Source organism: Eublepharis macularius, chromosome 7 (genome assembly GCF_028583425.1).
Source record: "Eublepharis macularius isolate TG4126 chromosome 7, MPM_Emac_v1.0, whole genome shotgun sequence".
In the NCBI taxonomy this organism is placed as follows: domain Eukaryota; kingdom Metazoa; phylum Chordata; class Lepidosauria; order Squamata; family Eublepharidae; genus Eublepharis; species Eublepharis macularius.
Genome location: NC_072796.1, coordinates 68,912,628 through 68,931,320, shown reverse-complemented (window position 1 = coordinate 68,931,320; position 18,693 = coordinate 68,912,628). Strand labels below are relative to the sequence as shown.

At 41.6% G+C, this 18,693-nt stretch overlaps 1 protein-coding gene across 1 annotated transcript in view; it reads right to left on the bottom strand.

Moving 5' to 3' along the window:
* LAMA1 (laminin subunit alpha 1) overlaps window positions 1–18,693 on the bottom strand; it is a gene marked incomplete at its 5' end in the record, with an annotated part of 132,054 nt that overhangs the window by 51,619 nt on the left and 61,742 nt on the right. Inside the window, 10 exons of the mRNA XM_054985784.1 lie at window positions 620–713; window positions 1,454–1,592; window positions 2,382–2,545; window positions 2,626–2,742; window positions 2,938–3,148; window positions 10,706–10,868; window positions 11,017–11,128; window positions 11,848–11,946; window positions 15,622–15,764; window positions 18,263–18,456. Of these exons, the coding sequence (XP_054841759.1) occupies window positions 620–713; window positions 1,454–1,592; window positions 2,382–2,545; window positions 2,626–2,742; window positions 2,938–3,148; window positions 10,706–10,868; window positions 11,017–11,128; window positions 11,848–11,946; window positions 15,622–15,764; window positions 18,263–18,456 (1,436 nt within the window). The remainder of the gene's footprint in view (window positions 1–619; window positions 714–1,453; window positions 1,593–2,381; window positions 2,546–2,625; window positions 2,743–2,937; window positions 3,149–10,705; window positions 10,869–11,016; window positions 11,129–11,847; window positions 11,947–15,621; window positions 15,765–18,262; window positions 18,457–18,693) is intronic.

The following is an 18,693-nucleotide window of genomic DNA, read 5'->3' as shown; positions in this document are numbered from 1 at the left end:
GGACTGATACATAAAACCTCAATGTAAAAATATATACTAGGAGATACTGCTGACCAGTCAGAGCTTTCACACACAGATGTCTGAGGGGAGAATGAGTTTCATGCAATATACATTTATTGTAGCAGTTCGAGTTCCCAGAATGGATAATTTACGTGAAGTGAAATCACTTTTTAACCTACAAATCCTTTCCAAATTAATCTAAATATTTTAATGCAGAGGGTTGAAAAGCAGTTTGCCAACATGCACATGTTACTGCTACAGACAAGTATTTAAAGAAGTTATTTTTAATAATAACTGCACTTATATACCACTCTTCTAGACAGATTAGTGCCTCACCCAGAGTGGTGAACAAATTAGTATTATTATTATCCCCACAATTCAGCTGGGGAGCTGGGGCTGAGAGGAGTGGCTTACCCAAGGCCACCTACTGAGCTCATGGCGGTAGTGAGATTCGAACCAGTAGAGTGCTGATTCACAGCCAAACCGTGTAACCACTGTGCTACAGCAGCTCAGGAGGAGGTGTCTTATTTCTCTAGGAGGAGTCTTATTTCCATACATACCTCACCTTTTATTCATCATCAGTACAAGAGGAAACATTAAAAAATATGTATATACTTACCTTGATATTTCTTCTGCAAACTTTTTGCTTCAGTTAAGAATTTGGAGCTAAGCTGGAGGACTCTTTTCCCAGTAGAATTAAAATCTTCTTTTGGCTTAAAAAAATCACATGAGAAAATATAATTATATGTGAAACAATCTTTAATTGGTTACAAACTGAGAGCCAGTTTGGTGTAGTGGTTAAGAGCGCAGGACTCTAATCTGGAGAGCCGGGTTTGATTCCCCACTCCTCCACTTCAAGCCAGCTGGGTGACCTTGGGCTAATCATAGTTATCTGGAGCTTTCTCAGCCTCACCCACCTCACAGGGTGTTTTGTTGTGGGGATAATAATGGCATACTTTGTAAACCGCTCTGAGTGGGCATTAAGTTGTCCTGAAGGGCAGTATATAAATCGAATGTTGTTGTTGTTGTTGTTATTCAAGCATAATTTAAATTAATTTGTTTTTGCCATGGCTGATAATGGAGGATGCTGAGATTGCCACAAAACTGTGATCAACATCTATTTTATTTTATTTATTTATTTAACAAAATTTATATCCAACCTTTCTGTCCTCATAAGGACCACCAGGGTAACTCACAAATTAAAACAAACATACTAAAATCACATTACCGAACCACTAAAATCAACCAAAATACATAACTAAAACCAGAGCTTAAAAACATAAGCACATTAAAACAACAATTAAAACATTAAAAACAATTACATCATTGGGCACGGAGGGATCACTGAGGGTATGCCAAATGAAAGAAAAAAAAGTCATCACCTGCTGGCAGAAGATGACAACAGCATAAACTGTAAGAGTGCATGTAGTTTAATTGTCAAAGTAAAACTTACCAAGAGAACTTGTTCAGTTACAATTCTATTAGCATTATCTCCCAGACTCTCTGCGTTTTCAGTCAGACTTTTAATGGTAGAGTATGCATGGACTGCATTTGTTGCATTCAGAGAGACATTTCTAACATTTGAGAGGCCCCTGCAGCAGGAGAAAAATTTTATTGTTTAACATAAAATGTAAACCAACATTTGGATACACAGCACTCTAAAGATTCTTTTTCATAGTGCTTTACTGTTGCATTTTGAATCACTCTGACCAAAGAAAGTATATTGACAAAGTCAAAACATATTACTTGAACAGCCGGAAAATGCATTTCCTTTGTCTCCTAGGCAGTTCTACTAACTGGAATAACTTCCTTTTGCACTGCATTTAATTACACTGTCATTCATATTCTTCAGGACAGGTATACATATGGAGATCAGTACTTCTATCTTTGCCTTCCATTAGCTACAGCATGGCAGTTTGAAGTACTACAACTTAATATGAAGAAATATGAAGGGAACTTGGATGGGCTTGAACATTCTGGGATGAAGTCAGAGGGAAAGTGGAATCATGCCTGCTCATCCTGCCCACCTGTAGAGCTTTTCACACTTTCTCCATGCTAGATAACCACAGATGAGCATTATGTTCCTACATGGACTATGCACTTAAAATCTAACCTGCACAGACCCAAACTGTGGAGCTAATTCTCAGATTGTATATGGAACACCAACTGCGCACTTTGGGCCTACACGCTTTCTGAAGTCTCCATGCATGCGCAGAACCCGAGAGCTGATATCTGGTAAGTCCAGAGGTGAGACAGATGCCATATAAGTGTCCGGCAAGTACAGTTCTTTCCTTCTTAGCCAACACAACCAGTCAGAACTGGCCCTCTCTTTAAATTAGGTATGAATGCAGTCAATTCCATGACTGAGTTAATGCTCTCACCTGTCTACTGCAGGAGCAAGCCTCTGTAATTCTGCTGCACGATCCTCTGCCCTGTAAACAAGATCAAGAGCTCCCCGCGTGGACATCTGCATGACTAGGTTATCCACATGTTGCCTTAGTTTGCCATTCCATAGGATCAGTTCATCCCGGTGGATTTCTAAACTCTAAATATTCAAAATTACTTAATACTGAAACATGAATAATTCACTGCACCAAACGAGTATCAAAATATTCAGTAACTTACAGATATGGAATTAATTAAATCTTTAGCAAGGGCAGCAGAAGCATCCACATGAACTTTTCCTTCCTTTGTAAGCGTCACAGAGAGCTCCTTGTCTGCTTGAATGCTCAACTTCTTATGCTATGATGGAAATACAATTATCAAATGCTCCATAAAACTACTGGTTATAGAATGTGCCTATCTAGAATTGTATAATGAACAGATCAATGAACATCTTGTTTATTTAACTGGTGCAAATACAGTTCATTTAAAAATATGTTTTCCATAAACTTAGCTTTTTTAAAACCACATGACATATATTACCAATCTACTTACATTGAACTGAATGAATTTATTATTAAGAAGCAGCAGCAGGTGCTTGGTCTCATTGGTTTTAGTGCTAGCCCCGTTCACAAGATCCGTAACTTCTTGTAGTTTGGTGTTGTGGTTTGATAATGCACGTTTTGTAGCTTTTTGCAAATCCAAAAGTTCTTGTTGGGGCCTCCTGTATTCTTTCTGAATTTGTGTCAACAGCCTTTCTGCCGCACTAATGAACATAAAGGACAAATACAATCAACAAAAATTGGGAGTCTTATTAAAAGTATAAACGTTTGAAGATGCATGTCTACTTAGATACAATACAGACTTTATTATACCACATCTTTTCCCATGAGGTTGGGTTTTGTTGTTGTTGTTAACATAAACATTTACAAATCACTTATTCATAATTAAATGCACTCTCATATTTGTCTCCTATATAAAAGATGATGTGGCTTACTTCTATGCTATACACACGATTTAAAAACAGGAGAACATAATGCTTTCCTCCACCTACTACTCGGATGATCATGTTTAAACTAAACACTGAAGAGACTTTCACCTAAAGCATGAATCAGAAGATCCATTTTCTACACAACCACTGTAAGAAAACTGTAGATTTACAGCCCAATCCTGATGGGAGGGAACGGAAAGCACTCAGGGAGCAGACTAAGGGTTACACCGGTGTATTCTGGACTTACACAGGAGTAACCTCCCCCCCACCACCACCAGCAGGGCGCCTAGGAGCAGCAGCAGGACACAGGAGGAAGTGTGGTGTAAGTCACTGTGCTGGCAGCCAGGGGGCAGTCCAAGGGGCAGGGAGCAAGGTAGTCAGCTCCCTAAGCTGCTCTGGGCCTGGGAATGCCCACTGCAGCAGTGGAAAATTAGGCTGCGAAAAATGGTGGCGTAGGCCATTGTACGGAAAAATTCATCCCCCTCTCCATGCCCAGCTCCACCCAGGCACCTGGCAAAGTACAGGATGCCAACTACCGTGAGGACCAATCTGCTGAGCCCCCCTCAGTGCACCCAATCAGCTCCCCGTGCACGCTACATAACTTTCGGCCGGAGCACCAATGAACCCACGTAAGTAGGGTGGCAGCCAGAGACTCTGCCTGGCAGCCCCCTACTACAGGGACTTAGAACATGAGGTGGAAGAGGGTGCTCACGGTGGTGGGGAGAGTGCACTGACGGACTTTGAGAAAATCAAGGAGTACTTTGCACTAACTCAAGGGAAGAGCTAAATCCAGAATGTCTCACTAACAACTACCACCCAAGTTTCCTTGCAGGTTATCTGACTCCTTGGTCCTGGCTCGGGAAGGGGTGAGGGCATACTGATAGGTAAAAAGGAGCTGGGGCGGTGGACAACTTACTTGCACCTCCCTTCTCTCACCTGCACCCTCCCGAATGCCAGGCTTTGCAGGTGATGCTTGCTAGTGGGGGTGGGCACTCCCTGCAGTTGCCTAGGGAACCACGCTCAACACAGCCATTCTGGGGGGGGGGCTCCAGCTACCCATTTGGGGGCTCCATTCAGACTCCATCAGCCAGGAAACCCCCCCCCCCCACACGCAGAGGAGGAATTGCGGCCAGCCACAGGTCAGGGTGACTGGGTGCTCATAACTCCCTGTTGATGGCAGGTGCACAGCCCCTCAACTGTCTCCCTCACAGGATCAGAGCCTCAAGCAGCCACGGGATCAGAACATCCTGATGCAGATGAGGAGTACTTTCTCACTGGAAGGGCATGCATCATCTGCTTGCAGGCTGCACCTGTGACAATGGAGCTGCTGCCCCCACTCCCAACCATAGACACATTCCTAGAACGTGGCAGACTGGGCTGGGGCTTGCCACACACGTGTCTTTCCTTTTCAGGCAGGTTGCAACCTGTCAGGGAGGCCAAGAAGCATGGCTGTTCCAGCCCCTGGTGATCCTCCTCGGCTGTCATTCAGGTCCAGCCTAGGGAGCAGTCGCCAAGACAATCCGCATCCCAACCTCACTCCTGTGAGAGCAGCACGAGGAATGGATCTCGTGGCTCTGACTGCTATGCAGACTAGCTTTGCTCCCTTCCCCACTAAAGGACATTGGCAAAGGCATGTGTTCAGACAGCCTCTTCACTTTTTGCAGTTCAATAAAATATGTGTTGAAAAACAACTACCTCCCTGTCTGTTTGCTTGCCTGTGGATGACAGTAGTCATCCCCCACACCTCCCCATAGGGAAGTCTTTTGACACATCCTGGCAAATGATTCCTGGCTCAGGGCTGGGATGGATGGGGTGGCCTAAAAGCAGCTCCAGAAGCCTCCATGTCTTGGTGTCACTGTGCTGCCAGAAGGAGCAGATGTCCAGCTTCTTGGGGCCCAGTCCAGCTTCTCTTGGGGCTCCTTGGGGCCCCATCCAGCTTCCTTTCCCCCTACCCCCCCCCTCAGTGTAACTGCAGGCAGTGGGGTGGGATTTGTAGTGTGGCCCATGTGTGTCTGGTAGGGTACCAATGAGGACTCTCCTTTTCTGACAGACAGAGCTGCTGGCATCTAATAAGACAGGCAAAAGACTATTGCATGCATGGGTAGGGGGAGGTTGCTGCCAGGAGCGGGGGATGTGGAGCAACATCCTGGGATCTCTGGGTCATTCCCCCCCCCGGCGAGGACAGACCACCCTCCCTTTTGCTGTTTGCAGAGGCAGGGATGGACATGGGGAATCTGGCGCAGGGGATGGACAATGGCATCTGGAGCAGTGTCTCTTGTCAGGCCATCATTTTACTCTGGGGGGCGTCATCCCAGGACTGGAGCATGGCTGTCAAGGTCCAACCCGCGTTCTCCTCACATCTTTGTGATACAATGATGTGTTCAAATGGTGGGCAAGTCGGTGGGCATTTGTCGTTACTATCACATCCAATTGGCCTTCCAGCCTCTCCCATGATTTCCAATGAGCATTCCAGTCACTCGTTACAGAACCCGCTCCCTGCCTTCCTCTAAGGAGCTACCTCTCCAAGGCCTGGGGGGTGATCCAGAGTGCTGCAGGCTGCAAGTGCGGCCCTCGCCAGGTCCTGCCACCTTTCTGGGCTCACTTTTCTGGGAGGGGATTATGTTTCTTGGAGCAACGGGGAGAGGAAGGGGTTGCAAGCAAATGGTGTTTCCTTTTTTTTCTTTTCTTTTTTTTTCTTTTTAAACTTTTTATTAACTTTAAAAACAACATACAATGCATAAACAAGAAAACAAATTACACAATGTTAAATTCAACCATAATACAAGAAGAAACAAATAGCTTATAATATACTACCAGTTTTCAAATATAATATTAACAAAGGAATAAGAAGATTCGGTTAGAGAATTGCGATATACCTAAGCAGAGAGGGAGGTTCTTTACAGTTTGTATGAAACCTAACATATTGCTCAGAAACACCATGAGACAAACGATAAATGTTTTGGAGGGTGTATATCATTGGTTAATAAATAGACAAAGAAAGGGAGCCATTTTGTCATAAAATCAGTTTCTTTTGGAAAATGCTGAGATTCATAAACCTTCTCCTGGATATAATAATCCCAGACTCTAGAAAACCAACTGTCGATAAATGGGATTTTGGGGGACTTCCAGTTAGCTGCCAAAAAGGATTTTCCGGCCATTAGGAGGTTATTAATTAATTCTTTCCTAATGCTTGGGATATCCACGATGTCCCATTGATTTAGAAAAATTAGCTTAATATCAAAGGGTATTTCATAACCTGTTATTTCTTTTATATTCTTTAATATCTCTATCCAATAGTTTTTAACTAGGGGACAATTCCACCAGCAGTGATCGAAAGAACCTATCAAACTACATCCTTTCCAACAATAAGGTGACTGAGTTTGTGAAAATAATGGAAGTCTCTTTGGTGTTAAATAACATCTGTGGATAATTTTATACGCTTGAATTCTGTTGTTTATGATGCGAGAATCTTTTATATTAGAAGACCAAATTTTTTTCCATTGGTCTGGGGGAATTACAGATCCACAATCAGTTTGCCAGTCTAATTGATATGTCTCTGGTTTTAATTCAAAGGTATTAAGAAGCAAATTATAAAGTTTGGATATCAAACCTTTTTGCATCCAATCTGTTTGATTTAAGAGCTGTTCAAATTCTGTCATAGGGTCACTAAGGATTTGTTTAATTCCAATTTGATACATCATGTGAGAAAGTTGAAGATAAGAAAACCATTGCATTTTTTGTTGTAATTTATGTTCTAAGTCTTGTTTACTTAAAAAACCAGTACTTGTGGATATATCAATTAAACGAGTCAAATTCTGTTTTTGCCAGAAAGACATAAAAGAATTAGATTGGCCTGGGGGAAACCATGATTGTCCTAAAAAGGATGAAAACTGGGATAATTTTGGCAAAATCTTTTTTTTGTATCGAGACTATATGTTCAGTATATCCACTAAAAAAGGATTATTTATCAATTTGCATAAATGATCATTTTTAACATTCCATATTAAATTCTGTATTACAAGAGGTGCGTAATTAGGATGTATCGTTGTAACCCAATTCAAAGAAGTTGGGGTTTGTAAAATCTGGACTACATTCAATAATCTGGTAGATACTTGGTATGTGTTGAGGTCTGGGTAATTAAAACCCCCTTTCCAATATTTCAGTTGGAGTGTGGTAAAAGCAATTCTGTTTTTTATAGTTCCATAAAAAATTATTTAACAAACTTTGCCAATTTTTTATCGTTTTCTGTGGGATCTTGAGTGGGATTGCTCTCATAAGAAATAAAAGTTTTGGCAGAATGAATGTTTTAATTATATGATACCTTTCAAGCCAAGAGAGGTTTAATTTGTTCCATTTGCCTAAGTTTAATTTTATTTGTTCTATAACTGCATTATAATTTAGTTTAAACAGCTGCTTCAAATCTGTAGAGATATTAATGCCCAAATATTTTATGTATTTAGAAACCCAGCGATAATTGCAGATTTTTTTTAGATGGGTAATTGAGTCTTTTTGAATATAGACTGGGAGCAATTGAGATTTCATTTGGTTAATTGTTAACCCTGACATATTACTGAATTTTGTTAGAGTCTCTTGTAGGGGAATAATCAATTTAATTGGATTTACCAAACAGAGCAACAGGTCATCAGCAAAGAGACTTAATTTAAAGTTGTGAATTTTGGTGGTAATCCCTTGTATTTGGGTGTTATTTTTAACTGTCTCTGCTAAGGGTTCCATAGCCAAAATAAATAAAATGGGGGAAAGTGGGCAACCTTGCCTCGTACCTCTCTGAATGGCAATTTTATTTGAAAAGAAACCATTGATTTTAATTTGAGCCGAATTCTGTGAGTAAATCGTGTCTATCATTCTTGGAAATTTATCACCAAAACACATATGTTTTAACACTGATTTAAGATATTGAATCTCAATAGAATTGAAAGTTTTTTCGATATCGAGAGAAATAAAAGCGGACTCTATATTATTTGTTTGGCAGTATGAAATTAAGTTTAAAGTTTTGTAAATACTGTTAGTCAGATCTCTAGACGGAATAAAACCAGATTGGTCCTGGTGAATATAGTGGGAAATGAATGAATTTATCCTTTTAGTTAGAACCATAGTGAAGATTTTATAATCTTGGTTTTAAAGGGATATGGGTCTATAAGACCCCGGGTTGGTGACATCTCTGCCCTGTTTTGGTATTACAGTAATTGAGGCATTTGTCCAAGAAGGAGGCATCTTACCACATTCTAAGACTTCATTACAAACTTCAGTTAAAGGTTTGCTTATAAACATGATAAATTTTTTGTAATATTCTGATGGAAATCCATCAGGACCCGGCGATTTATTATTTGGCAATGATTTTATTGTGTCTGATATTTCCTGTTGAGTAATTGGGCTATCTAAAAGAGATTGATGCTTAGTGTCCAGTTTTCTTAAATTTGCTAGTGACTGTAAAAATTGCAAAATAGACTTTTGATTTGGTTTTTTAGATGTATATAACTGAGTATAGTAATCCTCAAAAACATTCAAAATCTCTTTTGTTGTGGTGCGAGCTACTCCCTTAACGTCAATTATTTTCTTAATGCATCTTTATGTCTCTTTCTCTTCGATCTTGTGGGACAAAAGTCTAGAAAATTTGGGTGAATTGATCCAGTAATTTTGTTTAACATATAGTAGCTTTTTTTTGGATTTTTAGCAAATGGTGTTTCTGTGCCACCCTGTCCCTTGTTGGGAAAAGGGGTTGGATGAGCAGGTGGGCAAGTGCCCTGTCTGCACTGTTTGTGTTCCACTCCCTGGGGCAGGGCTCCTCTCAGGGCAGGTGCCTCTGTTGAAGTGCAGCAAGCCCAATTGTGGAGATCTCTCTGCCCTGTCCACCTGCTCTCTGTGGAGCAATGATGTGACAGTGGCAGCTGGGGATGAGAAACGTGGCCCAGGACTGGCTACACCTTCCCCTGCCACTCACGGCACTATCAACTGCAGCCACCCTGCAATTGGTGGATCCTGGCGGCGTTGCCTGGGCAATGATGGTACATTTGCTCCTGGCTGCACCTTGCCGGGCTTGACTGGCTGGCCCAGCTCTCCCACGAGCAGCGCAGCCGCCAGCGCTGGGTGGGGCCTTTTGATTGGGCTGTCTGTTTCTAATTCTACAGCTGTTGAATGATGTTGAAAAAACTTAGTAATAAATAATACTGGAGGTTTTTCAGTAAAATTATCATAAATTCAGTATGTAAGTGTTGCCAAAAATATCAGAATGTTATGATACTACTATGTAGGAGAAAATGTTAAGACATCAGAAAAACTAATATCCTTAGATCACGTCACAGGGAGTCTGCATGAGGCAGTAAAGCAATGTATGAGTTTCTTTACAGTGTAGACATTAAGGTTTTCTCCTATCACAGTTTCAAGAACAAGAAAATCTAAAGTAAAATGACAGAGCAGGCTTCTTACAAAAGATGGAGGTCTCTTGAAGAGACCACAAGGTTTCCTCAATCATCATCAGTAATAAAATAGCAGTAATAAAAACAGGTTGGCTTTCGGTACCTTCTTATCTACTTTTTTAAAGATATCCCTTGAATGTTCCTAACATGCATAAGATTTAAGTTACTTTTTAAAATGAATTCAGAGTCAATTATTTTCCAGCATTAATTACATTTGCAGACTACTTCAAATCTCTTGCGTTTATGGGCTTCTGTCTCATTGCTATTATCTAGTTCAGAGTCAACAGTACTGTTTTAATCATATGCATACTGTGCCTTTATTCTATTAATTATATCCCATATAAATGAATGCTTGCTCTAGGCCCCCCCAACTACTCCAAGTTACAGACCTTTAAACCCATTTACTTCCATAATGGGTGAGTTGCTGAGAACAGCCTACATAATTTGCAGAAAAGGAAACACAGCCCGGTGTTAAAGGTCAACTGAAAATCAATAAATCATTTTACACTCTTAAAAATTACATGCATTCCGAGACTAGGCCACAACCCACTGGTGTCATTTTATTTTTGTTTTATTTCATTTATATCCCACCCCCACTCCCCCATGGGGGCCCAAATCATCTGACATAGTTCTTCTCTCCTCCAATTAATCCTCACAAGAACTTTGTCAGGTAGGTTCAGTATGTCACTGGCCCAAGATCGCCCAGCAAACTTCCATGGCAGAGTGGGGATTTGAACCTGGCTCCTCTAGGTCCTAGTCTGACACTCTCACCACTACACCATGCTGGCTTTCATATCAACATAAGTGCATTGTGGAAGCTAGAGTCCTCCGCCTACAAGTTTCCTGCATGCATTATTAAAGTGTGTGCACCAAAACACCAGTGTACCAGTAGACTTACTTTAGCTCATGAGTAGTATTTTGATATAGATTCTTGAAATATCTGCCACGCATTACATCCAACATTACAGGGATCTCATCTTGCAGATCCTGAAATGTCCTGTTTGCAAATGTCAAATCAGTACCTAATGTTTCATTAAGAGATGCTGCCACTTCCATGAGTACTAAACAGACAGAAGGGAGGGGAAAAACAAGCTTTTTAACTTTTATACAAAACCCAGCAAAAATATTTTCACTTTATAAACTTTTACAAATGAATATAATATATATCGTCATCTCAAAAATATAACCACCTATGAGAAATCATATTACCTTTAACAGTTGCCTGTAATGTGTCGATAAACACAGCCAACTCTCGACTCTTGTTCAAGGTCCCTTCAGTAGAATTGCTGAGTTGCCCTTCTTTTTGTAATATTCTAGTTAACTAGCATAAAAGCAAATGGTGATTTTATTTAAGCTGAACTGCTTAGACAGTAGTTTTACAAGCTGTACCAAAGAAAGAAAGAAAGAAAGAAAGAAAGAAAGAAAGAAAGAAAGAAAGAAAGAAAGAAAGAAAGAAAGAAAGAAAGAAAGAAAGAAAGAAAGAAAGAAAGAAAGAAAGAAAGAAAGAAAAGAGCATACCTAGAGCATACAAACTAGCAGTCATTATCTTGTGAAATAAAACTACAGTGACTTTTAAAATTTTAGCTTCCGCCAACAAGATCCTGCAGGAAGAGTAATCTTCAAATCCCAGTCTTGCATATTCATAAGAATTAGTATCATGTTGTGACCACTGGGAAGTTTGCCCTAATTAGCATCAAATGTATTATATGTATTTTTCAAGATTTTAGTACAATATTATTTAAAAATGGTACAAATGGTAATAATAACATCTTTGCTCCATGCTGGAAAAGTTCTATGAGAAAGAAAGCTACTAAAAACTACATGTGAGGGGGATTCCTCTGTAATTTTTAGATGAAAACTACCATCACCATTTATAATCTACCAGTATGTTGCCTTTGATTTTTAAAAGAAATTTAGTAAACTCTATAGGATGTATATTCTGTGCTAATTTACTAATACTAATTTACTAAATCTATAGGTTATTTACCAATATGGCTTCTGAAGTGTTTCAAGATAATGTAGAAAGATAATAACACTTACCTCTTTTTGCAACTGATCTGTATCACCTGATAATCTTACAACCTGGTCATACATAGTTTCCACTGAGTAGCCTGGCTCTTCTTTAGATAAAATGGATTCCTAGAAATAAAAATATGTATTTTAGCCCAGTGTTCATGACTAGGAAAGATACATATACAGTGTAGTCCAGTAATTGTTAATTTGCTCTAATAGTACTTTAGAATACAATATCGGAACAAACATGTTATTGATAAAAAAAATTAACAACTACTTAATACTGGCTTGGATCTCATCTTGAATTTCCATGGGTGAACACACACACACACACACACACATGAATACATGAAGCTGCCTTATTGTGAATCACACAGTTGGTCCTTCAAGGTCCCTATTGTCTAGGGTTGTGTGTATAAACAAAACTCTGACCTTCAAAAATCACAAAACAAAACTGTTTTCAAATCTCTTGGAACTGAGAGATTTGGTGTGGAAGCAAGAAGAGGTGCAGCCTGTAACCATGATAGAAATTCCTGCCAATTTGGTATCTGAAGAGGATAGGCTGAGTCCAGTGGCCAGTGCATGGTTAAATTAGGAGGCACGCCTGCTGGAACCGACAGTTGACTCCATGTCTGAAGCAAGGTCTGAGTAGGTTGATGTTGAGCCATCTCTGGTTCAGCTGATGCAACTGCTGTCAGAGCAGGGATTGTCAGACCTGAGAGAGTTGGAACCAATGTTGATGGAACCGATAAACTCAGATCCACAATAAAAAGGCAGTATAATTCCTCTATTGGGCTCACCTCCTCCTTTTCCTCCTGGTGTAAGGTCGGAATGGATGGAAGTGAGGGAATGGAAGAAACCATAATTTCCTCCTCAGTAATCAGCAAGGGTGTTGAGGATGGCAAGTGACGGTGACAAAGAAGCAATGAGGTAGAAGCCGATCTTCTGGGATTTTTGGACATTGTCTTCTATTTTTTTGTTGGTGATTCCGATGCAGCATGCTTGGATTGGTCTGGTGATTGGCGCTTAGCGGTTTCCACCTTGCGCTTTGGTCATCTGACAGGTGATGATGCCCAGGCCAAGTGGGATTTAGTAGGTAGTGCAGTTGGAACCGGTGAACAGTTCCTCATCAGATCTGGTGAGCCTTCGAAACCAAAGAAGGTCATTCAGATTGAGGATCGGGTCCATGCTCGGCAGATGGCTTTGCTGTCAGCTTGTTGGAGCTCGACAACACCATCTCCGACATCACCACCTTCAGACAGGAGGCCCGTTCACTTCTGGCCTTTGGAGTGAATCGCTGGCAGTGCCATAAAGCGAAAATATTATATGATTCCTCCAGACAGAGACAGCAGAGTTCGTGTTTATCAATATGTGCCATTTTGGTGTCACATTTTGCACTTTTTAAAGAGTGCTTTGTGAGACATACTGGTGTCTACAAAGGTTACTTTTGCCTTACAGCATATCAGGATGTAAGACAAGTCTGAAGAGTTAATAACAAAGAGCAATTGAGCAATTTTCAGTGGCGGCAAAAAAGCAACTGAGGGACAATGCTCCACTCGGCAATGCTTTTTTTTTTCAGCAGTAAAAGCCCATGCATGCATGTTGAGCTTGAGAATCTTTCTCTGTGGCTGGCCTGTGCCTGCACAGTCCCCAATGCGTGACTGTACAGAAGACCGACAATGAACCTTGATGCCTAAACATCTAAATGAAGAAACTGATTGGTTGTGTGTATGAAGGAAATGATTGTTAGGTCTTTTGCTATTCTGTGAGCAGTCAGCCCGGCCTCCGCTATTTTAATAGCAGTTTTTATGATATTGAAAGTATACAGGCCTTTTCTTGTATTGATACTGACAAACTTGTATCCATCTTTGGTTTTAATTTGAGTATATTGTTGTTTAGTTTGATGATAGCTGTTAATGTTATTAAAATTATTAAAAAAAAATTTTTTTAAAGTATACAGGCCTCTAGAGTTTAAAATGGCTGCAGCACTGCCAACCAGAGAGCACTGTCGTTGCCAGATCCTGCCCTGGAGAACCAGGTGTGTAAGGAATGTCGCATTTAAATGCAGAGGCTTTGTGATGCGACTGGCCTTGCTGTCCACCCATGCTCCGGAAGGTCCAGAGCAATAAAGGTCTCGCTGAGTCACCCCCATGTAACACATTCCTGTCCCTCTTCCTCTGATGAGATTTCCTATCCGTGATTGAGGAATTAATCAATTGGCATTCATAAGCATGTACAGTCATTCCTGGCACATTGTATCCCCTCCCTAAAAACACTTAACCTGGCTCCCGTACTTCATCAGGAAAACCGTCCCTTTTGTGCAGTGCTGGAACTAGTTTTGCATCTGCTGGCATGCACCCTGACAACCATCAATCAAAGTACTCGAATCCTTTGTTACACCCAGGAACCGACCATTAGACTCTTTGTCCTAACTGCCAGGAGAACTCTCCTCTGCCTTAGGGCACATTTTACCTATAAAGGTAGGGTCCTGGCCCTATTCAAATTGTGCAAGCTTCCTGGTTTCTCCCTTAGGGTCACTTTCCCTAAGTCTCTCTTTGTTCACGCTTGCTCGCTTTCCTGGATCCACAAGCGCTGTTCCACACCTCTCTGGGCTGATGACGAGGGACGTTTGAAGCTTCTCTCCTACGGACTGGACCCCTTCTCCAGGATAGGTAGATATAATTACTCCCTCTTGCTCTATTCCCACGCCTCTAGCTATATTTCCTAGGACTCTCTCTCTCTGTGTGTGCGTGGTTATTTTCCCCCAGTAATTGGTGTGTATGTGCATAAAGCTCTGTTCTTTAATAAAAGTTACTGATTGATTTGAAGCACCAGACTCGCTTGGCTTATTGGGATTGGGACCCCATAGACACAGGTGATTTGATTCCAGTTACTGCCTCTCACATAGTTGTCTTCCTTGCTAGCTAATTCCTCCCCCCCCCCAATAAATCATATTTATGCAAGGAGACCACTTCAGGTAACAATTCATGGAATCTTTCGTGAGTTTTTGACACCACTTTTTATACCACTTCCTTACAGTACAGCCCTTCTATCTGGATAAAAGCTCTCTTGAATAATTCAGTTTTGCATAATTCGTGGAAAGCCAGGAGAATGGGAGATTTCCTGACCTCTTCATGTAGGCCATTCCATAACGTACGGACCTTAATAGAGAACGCACGTGTAAGGTATGTGGCAAACCACCTCTGAATGTCTTTTGCCTTGAAAACTCTACAGGGTCACCATAACTCAGCTGCAACTTGAAAGCACTTTCCACCACCCATGCTGATGCAACATCTGAATGTGTCCTCAACCACAATTAACTATACCTGGGCCATAAAACAGAACAATATACTACACTTCAAACAACTTTTCATATTTCACAGGTGGTAAAAGAGAAGGCTTTAATGGTTCATGCATTTTCCTCTCCCCGTGTTCTCAACATGGGGCAGCGGGGAGACATGTCTTCTGTGGGGAGGCACATATTATCCTAATGGGGAAACAGAACACGCATCAAGTGAACACATTTTCCCCTACAAAGAATATATGCATCACTCAACTGGGCCATCCTTGTAATTTGCTACTTCACATAATCTTTTAATAGGATGTTAAATCAGAAGAAATGATGAAACTTAACCAAGGCTTGGGCCAGAAAAGACTTGGGCAAGCTTTATCTTTACCTACAGGACTAAAATAGCAAATTACTTTAAATGTAGCAATTAAACACAGCTATTAATGTCTTGATCCAGTTTTGTCACAAAAGACTAAATATATTTCAAATTATTTCTTACTGTTCTTACATACCTTTAAGTGTTCAGTTGCATTTTCCAAATCAGATAGCAGACCATAGGGTGCTATGACAGCATCACTGAGGTTGACCAGAAACATGGCTTTGTTGAAATTATCCAAATCATTTAACAACAAACCTGTGCAGGCATCATCACAAGCTGAAGAAACCATTTGAAAACAACAGTATGAGAAAAAGTGTAGTTAAAAAAAGATAAATATGCATATGTAAAAGGCCTACAAATAACAGTAAGGAAAAAAAGGAGAGGGTGGGTGAAAGACTGCATAAAAACAAGGGCAGATATGATCTTGAAGTACCCCCTCCACACACACACACACACACAAATTTATTCACAAGGTAAAATAGCTAATGAGTTTCAAGTTCATGTGCTATTTCAACCATAAAATAATTATTTCTATGGAAATAAGGTAGTTCCTTTGAGTACCTTCTTCTGCGCTGCTCATTCTGTAGAACTATTCTCTGGAAAAGGGATACTGAGAAAGTTTATCTCCTCTAGACCTGCCATTATATAGTCTCACCTAGTTAGAACTACTGACATAGTCTTGGTCAGGGGTCCCCAGTGTGGTGTCTGAGGGTGCCATAGTGCCCACTGACAGATTTCCTGGGACCCACTATTTATTTTTAGAAAGTGGGAAGGGCCAGGTGGGATTTTGCCCAGCAGGGCCATTCGAGATCTGATTGGCTGTGCAGTTTTTAAAAACTGCTTAAGAAACAACTGCCACCACAATTGTTTGGCTCTTACTCTGTGTGTATGCAAGAAAACAGTTTCAACATATGTTCGAAAGGTATCCATTTAAACATAGCTTCCATCTGAAATGTTGAACGGTTACTATTTGAGTTATGCATAACTTCACTCCCTGATATTTAGTGGTTGACTATGCTCATGCAGTTCTCTGTTAGTCTCTTGCCATGAAAATGTCATAAGGGATTGCCATAAGTTAGCTATGACTTGAGAGCACTCCATGCTCTCGCAGTAGCTATTTTGTATTTATAAAAGGCTAAGCGTACTCAAGACAACTCACTTCCTACCCTGGTGTGCCTCCTAACAGTGCTGCTGTGGAGGGAAGCCCAGATGCGACAGCCAGACCTCCAGAGCTTGCCGCAGCGGAAAGCCCAGGCCAAAAACAGGCACGGAGAAGGCGGCAATGCCTGCCCCTTACCTTCACCCAGCTAGGATCCAGAGCAGAGCAGTTGGCAATGCCTGCCCCTGCCTTCACCCAGCTGAGATCAGGAGCGGAGCTGGTGGCAATGTCTATTCCCTGCCTTTCATCCAGCTGGGATCAGGAGCAGAGCAGATGACAATGCCGCCCTCCACCTTCAGTCAGTTGGGATCAGGAACAAAGCAGATGTTGCCTGCCCACTGCCTGATGAGGAGCAAAGTATGTTGCAATGCCTGCCCCCCCGCCTTCACCCAGCTGGGATCAGGAGCGGAGCAGGTGGCAATGCCTGCCTGCCTTTCAGCCAGCTGGGATCAAGAGGGGAGTAGGTGGCAATGTCCACTCCCCTCATTCACTCAGCTGTGATCAGAAGTTGAGCAGGTGGCAATGCCCGCCCCCCCCTTCACCAAGCTGGGATCAGGAGCAGAGCAGGTGACAACGCCTGCCTGCCACATTCACACAGCTGGGATCAGGCGCAGAGCAGGTGGCACTGCCCACCCACCCTTTACCCAGATGGGATCAGGCACAGAGCAGGGGGAAATACCCACTCTCGGCCTTCACCCAGCTGGGATCAGGAGTGGAGTAGGTGGTAATGCCCATTCCCCGCAATCACCCAGCTGGGATCAGGAGCAGAGCAGGTGGAAATGCCCATCCCCTCTTCACTCAGCTCAGATCAGGAACAAAGCAGGTGGCATTGTCCGCTCCCTCTGTTACCAGGCTGAGATCAGGAGTGCAGCAGGTGGCAATACCCTCTCTCCGCCATCACCCAAGTGGGTTCAGGAATGGAGCAGGTGGCAATGCTTGCCCCCCACCTTCACTCAGTTGGTATCAGGAGCAGAGCTAGTGACAATGCCCGCCCCCCATTCACCTGGCCGGGATCTGGCACAGAGGATGTGACAATACCACCCCCCCATCTTCATCCATCTGGGATCAGTGATGGCGGAGGAGGGAATGCCCACCTGCCCACCCTCCCTTTTCTAGAACCCGTTGCGTTAGTCTATAAAGTACCACAAGACACTTGGTTATATTAACTCATAAAAGAACGACCCTCACCAAAAAAGCCCATTTTAAATCAAAAGAACATCCACATAAAATATATACATAATATCATGCTTTTTGTAAAAAATATCTGAAGAAGGGAGCTCTGACTCTCAAAATCTTATACCTTGAAAATCTTGTTGGTCTCTAAGGAGCTACTGGATAAAAATCCAGCTGTTTTATAGATTCCAGTGGACCTTACTTCCCATGATCAGTAAGGCAGTAAATTGTACCAATTTATTATATATCTATATGCCACGTTCGTAACTAAATTTTGGACATTTGCAGTATTAAAATATATAGAATACTAAAAATTCATTATAAAATTAGATTGACTATATGAATAAGCTATGATAGAAGACCAGCAGCAGATAACAGTACTTGTACCCCCATCTTGTAAAATGCTTTTAAAAACTAAATGATATTAAAAATTTGCACTTACAAACGCATTCGTTTTCCACAAGAATGTGCCTTGCTTCACATTCATCACATAGTTGTCCTTTTACACCATGCTTACAGATACACTGTCCAGAGATACGATTACAATTGTTATGGACAGAACCATTTAGATTGCACTGACATGGCTGACAGTTACCATCTGGTCCCTCAGGATTTCCATAGTAACCCAGAGAACACCTGCAGAAAAACAAGAGACGTTTCTTGAAGGCTCAGTCTTGGGGCCAGGTATAACTGGGTTCTAGGCCAAAGACCTTGGTCCCAACAGCACCACCAATCTGTCTTTACCACCCTCTCCACCACTGCATGCATTTGGCATTACACAGCTGACTGACACCAACAATCCTATACTGTAGTCTATAGATACTGGAAAGGAATTTGAGAAATCACAGGAGAAAAAATGTATTCAACAAGCTT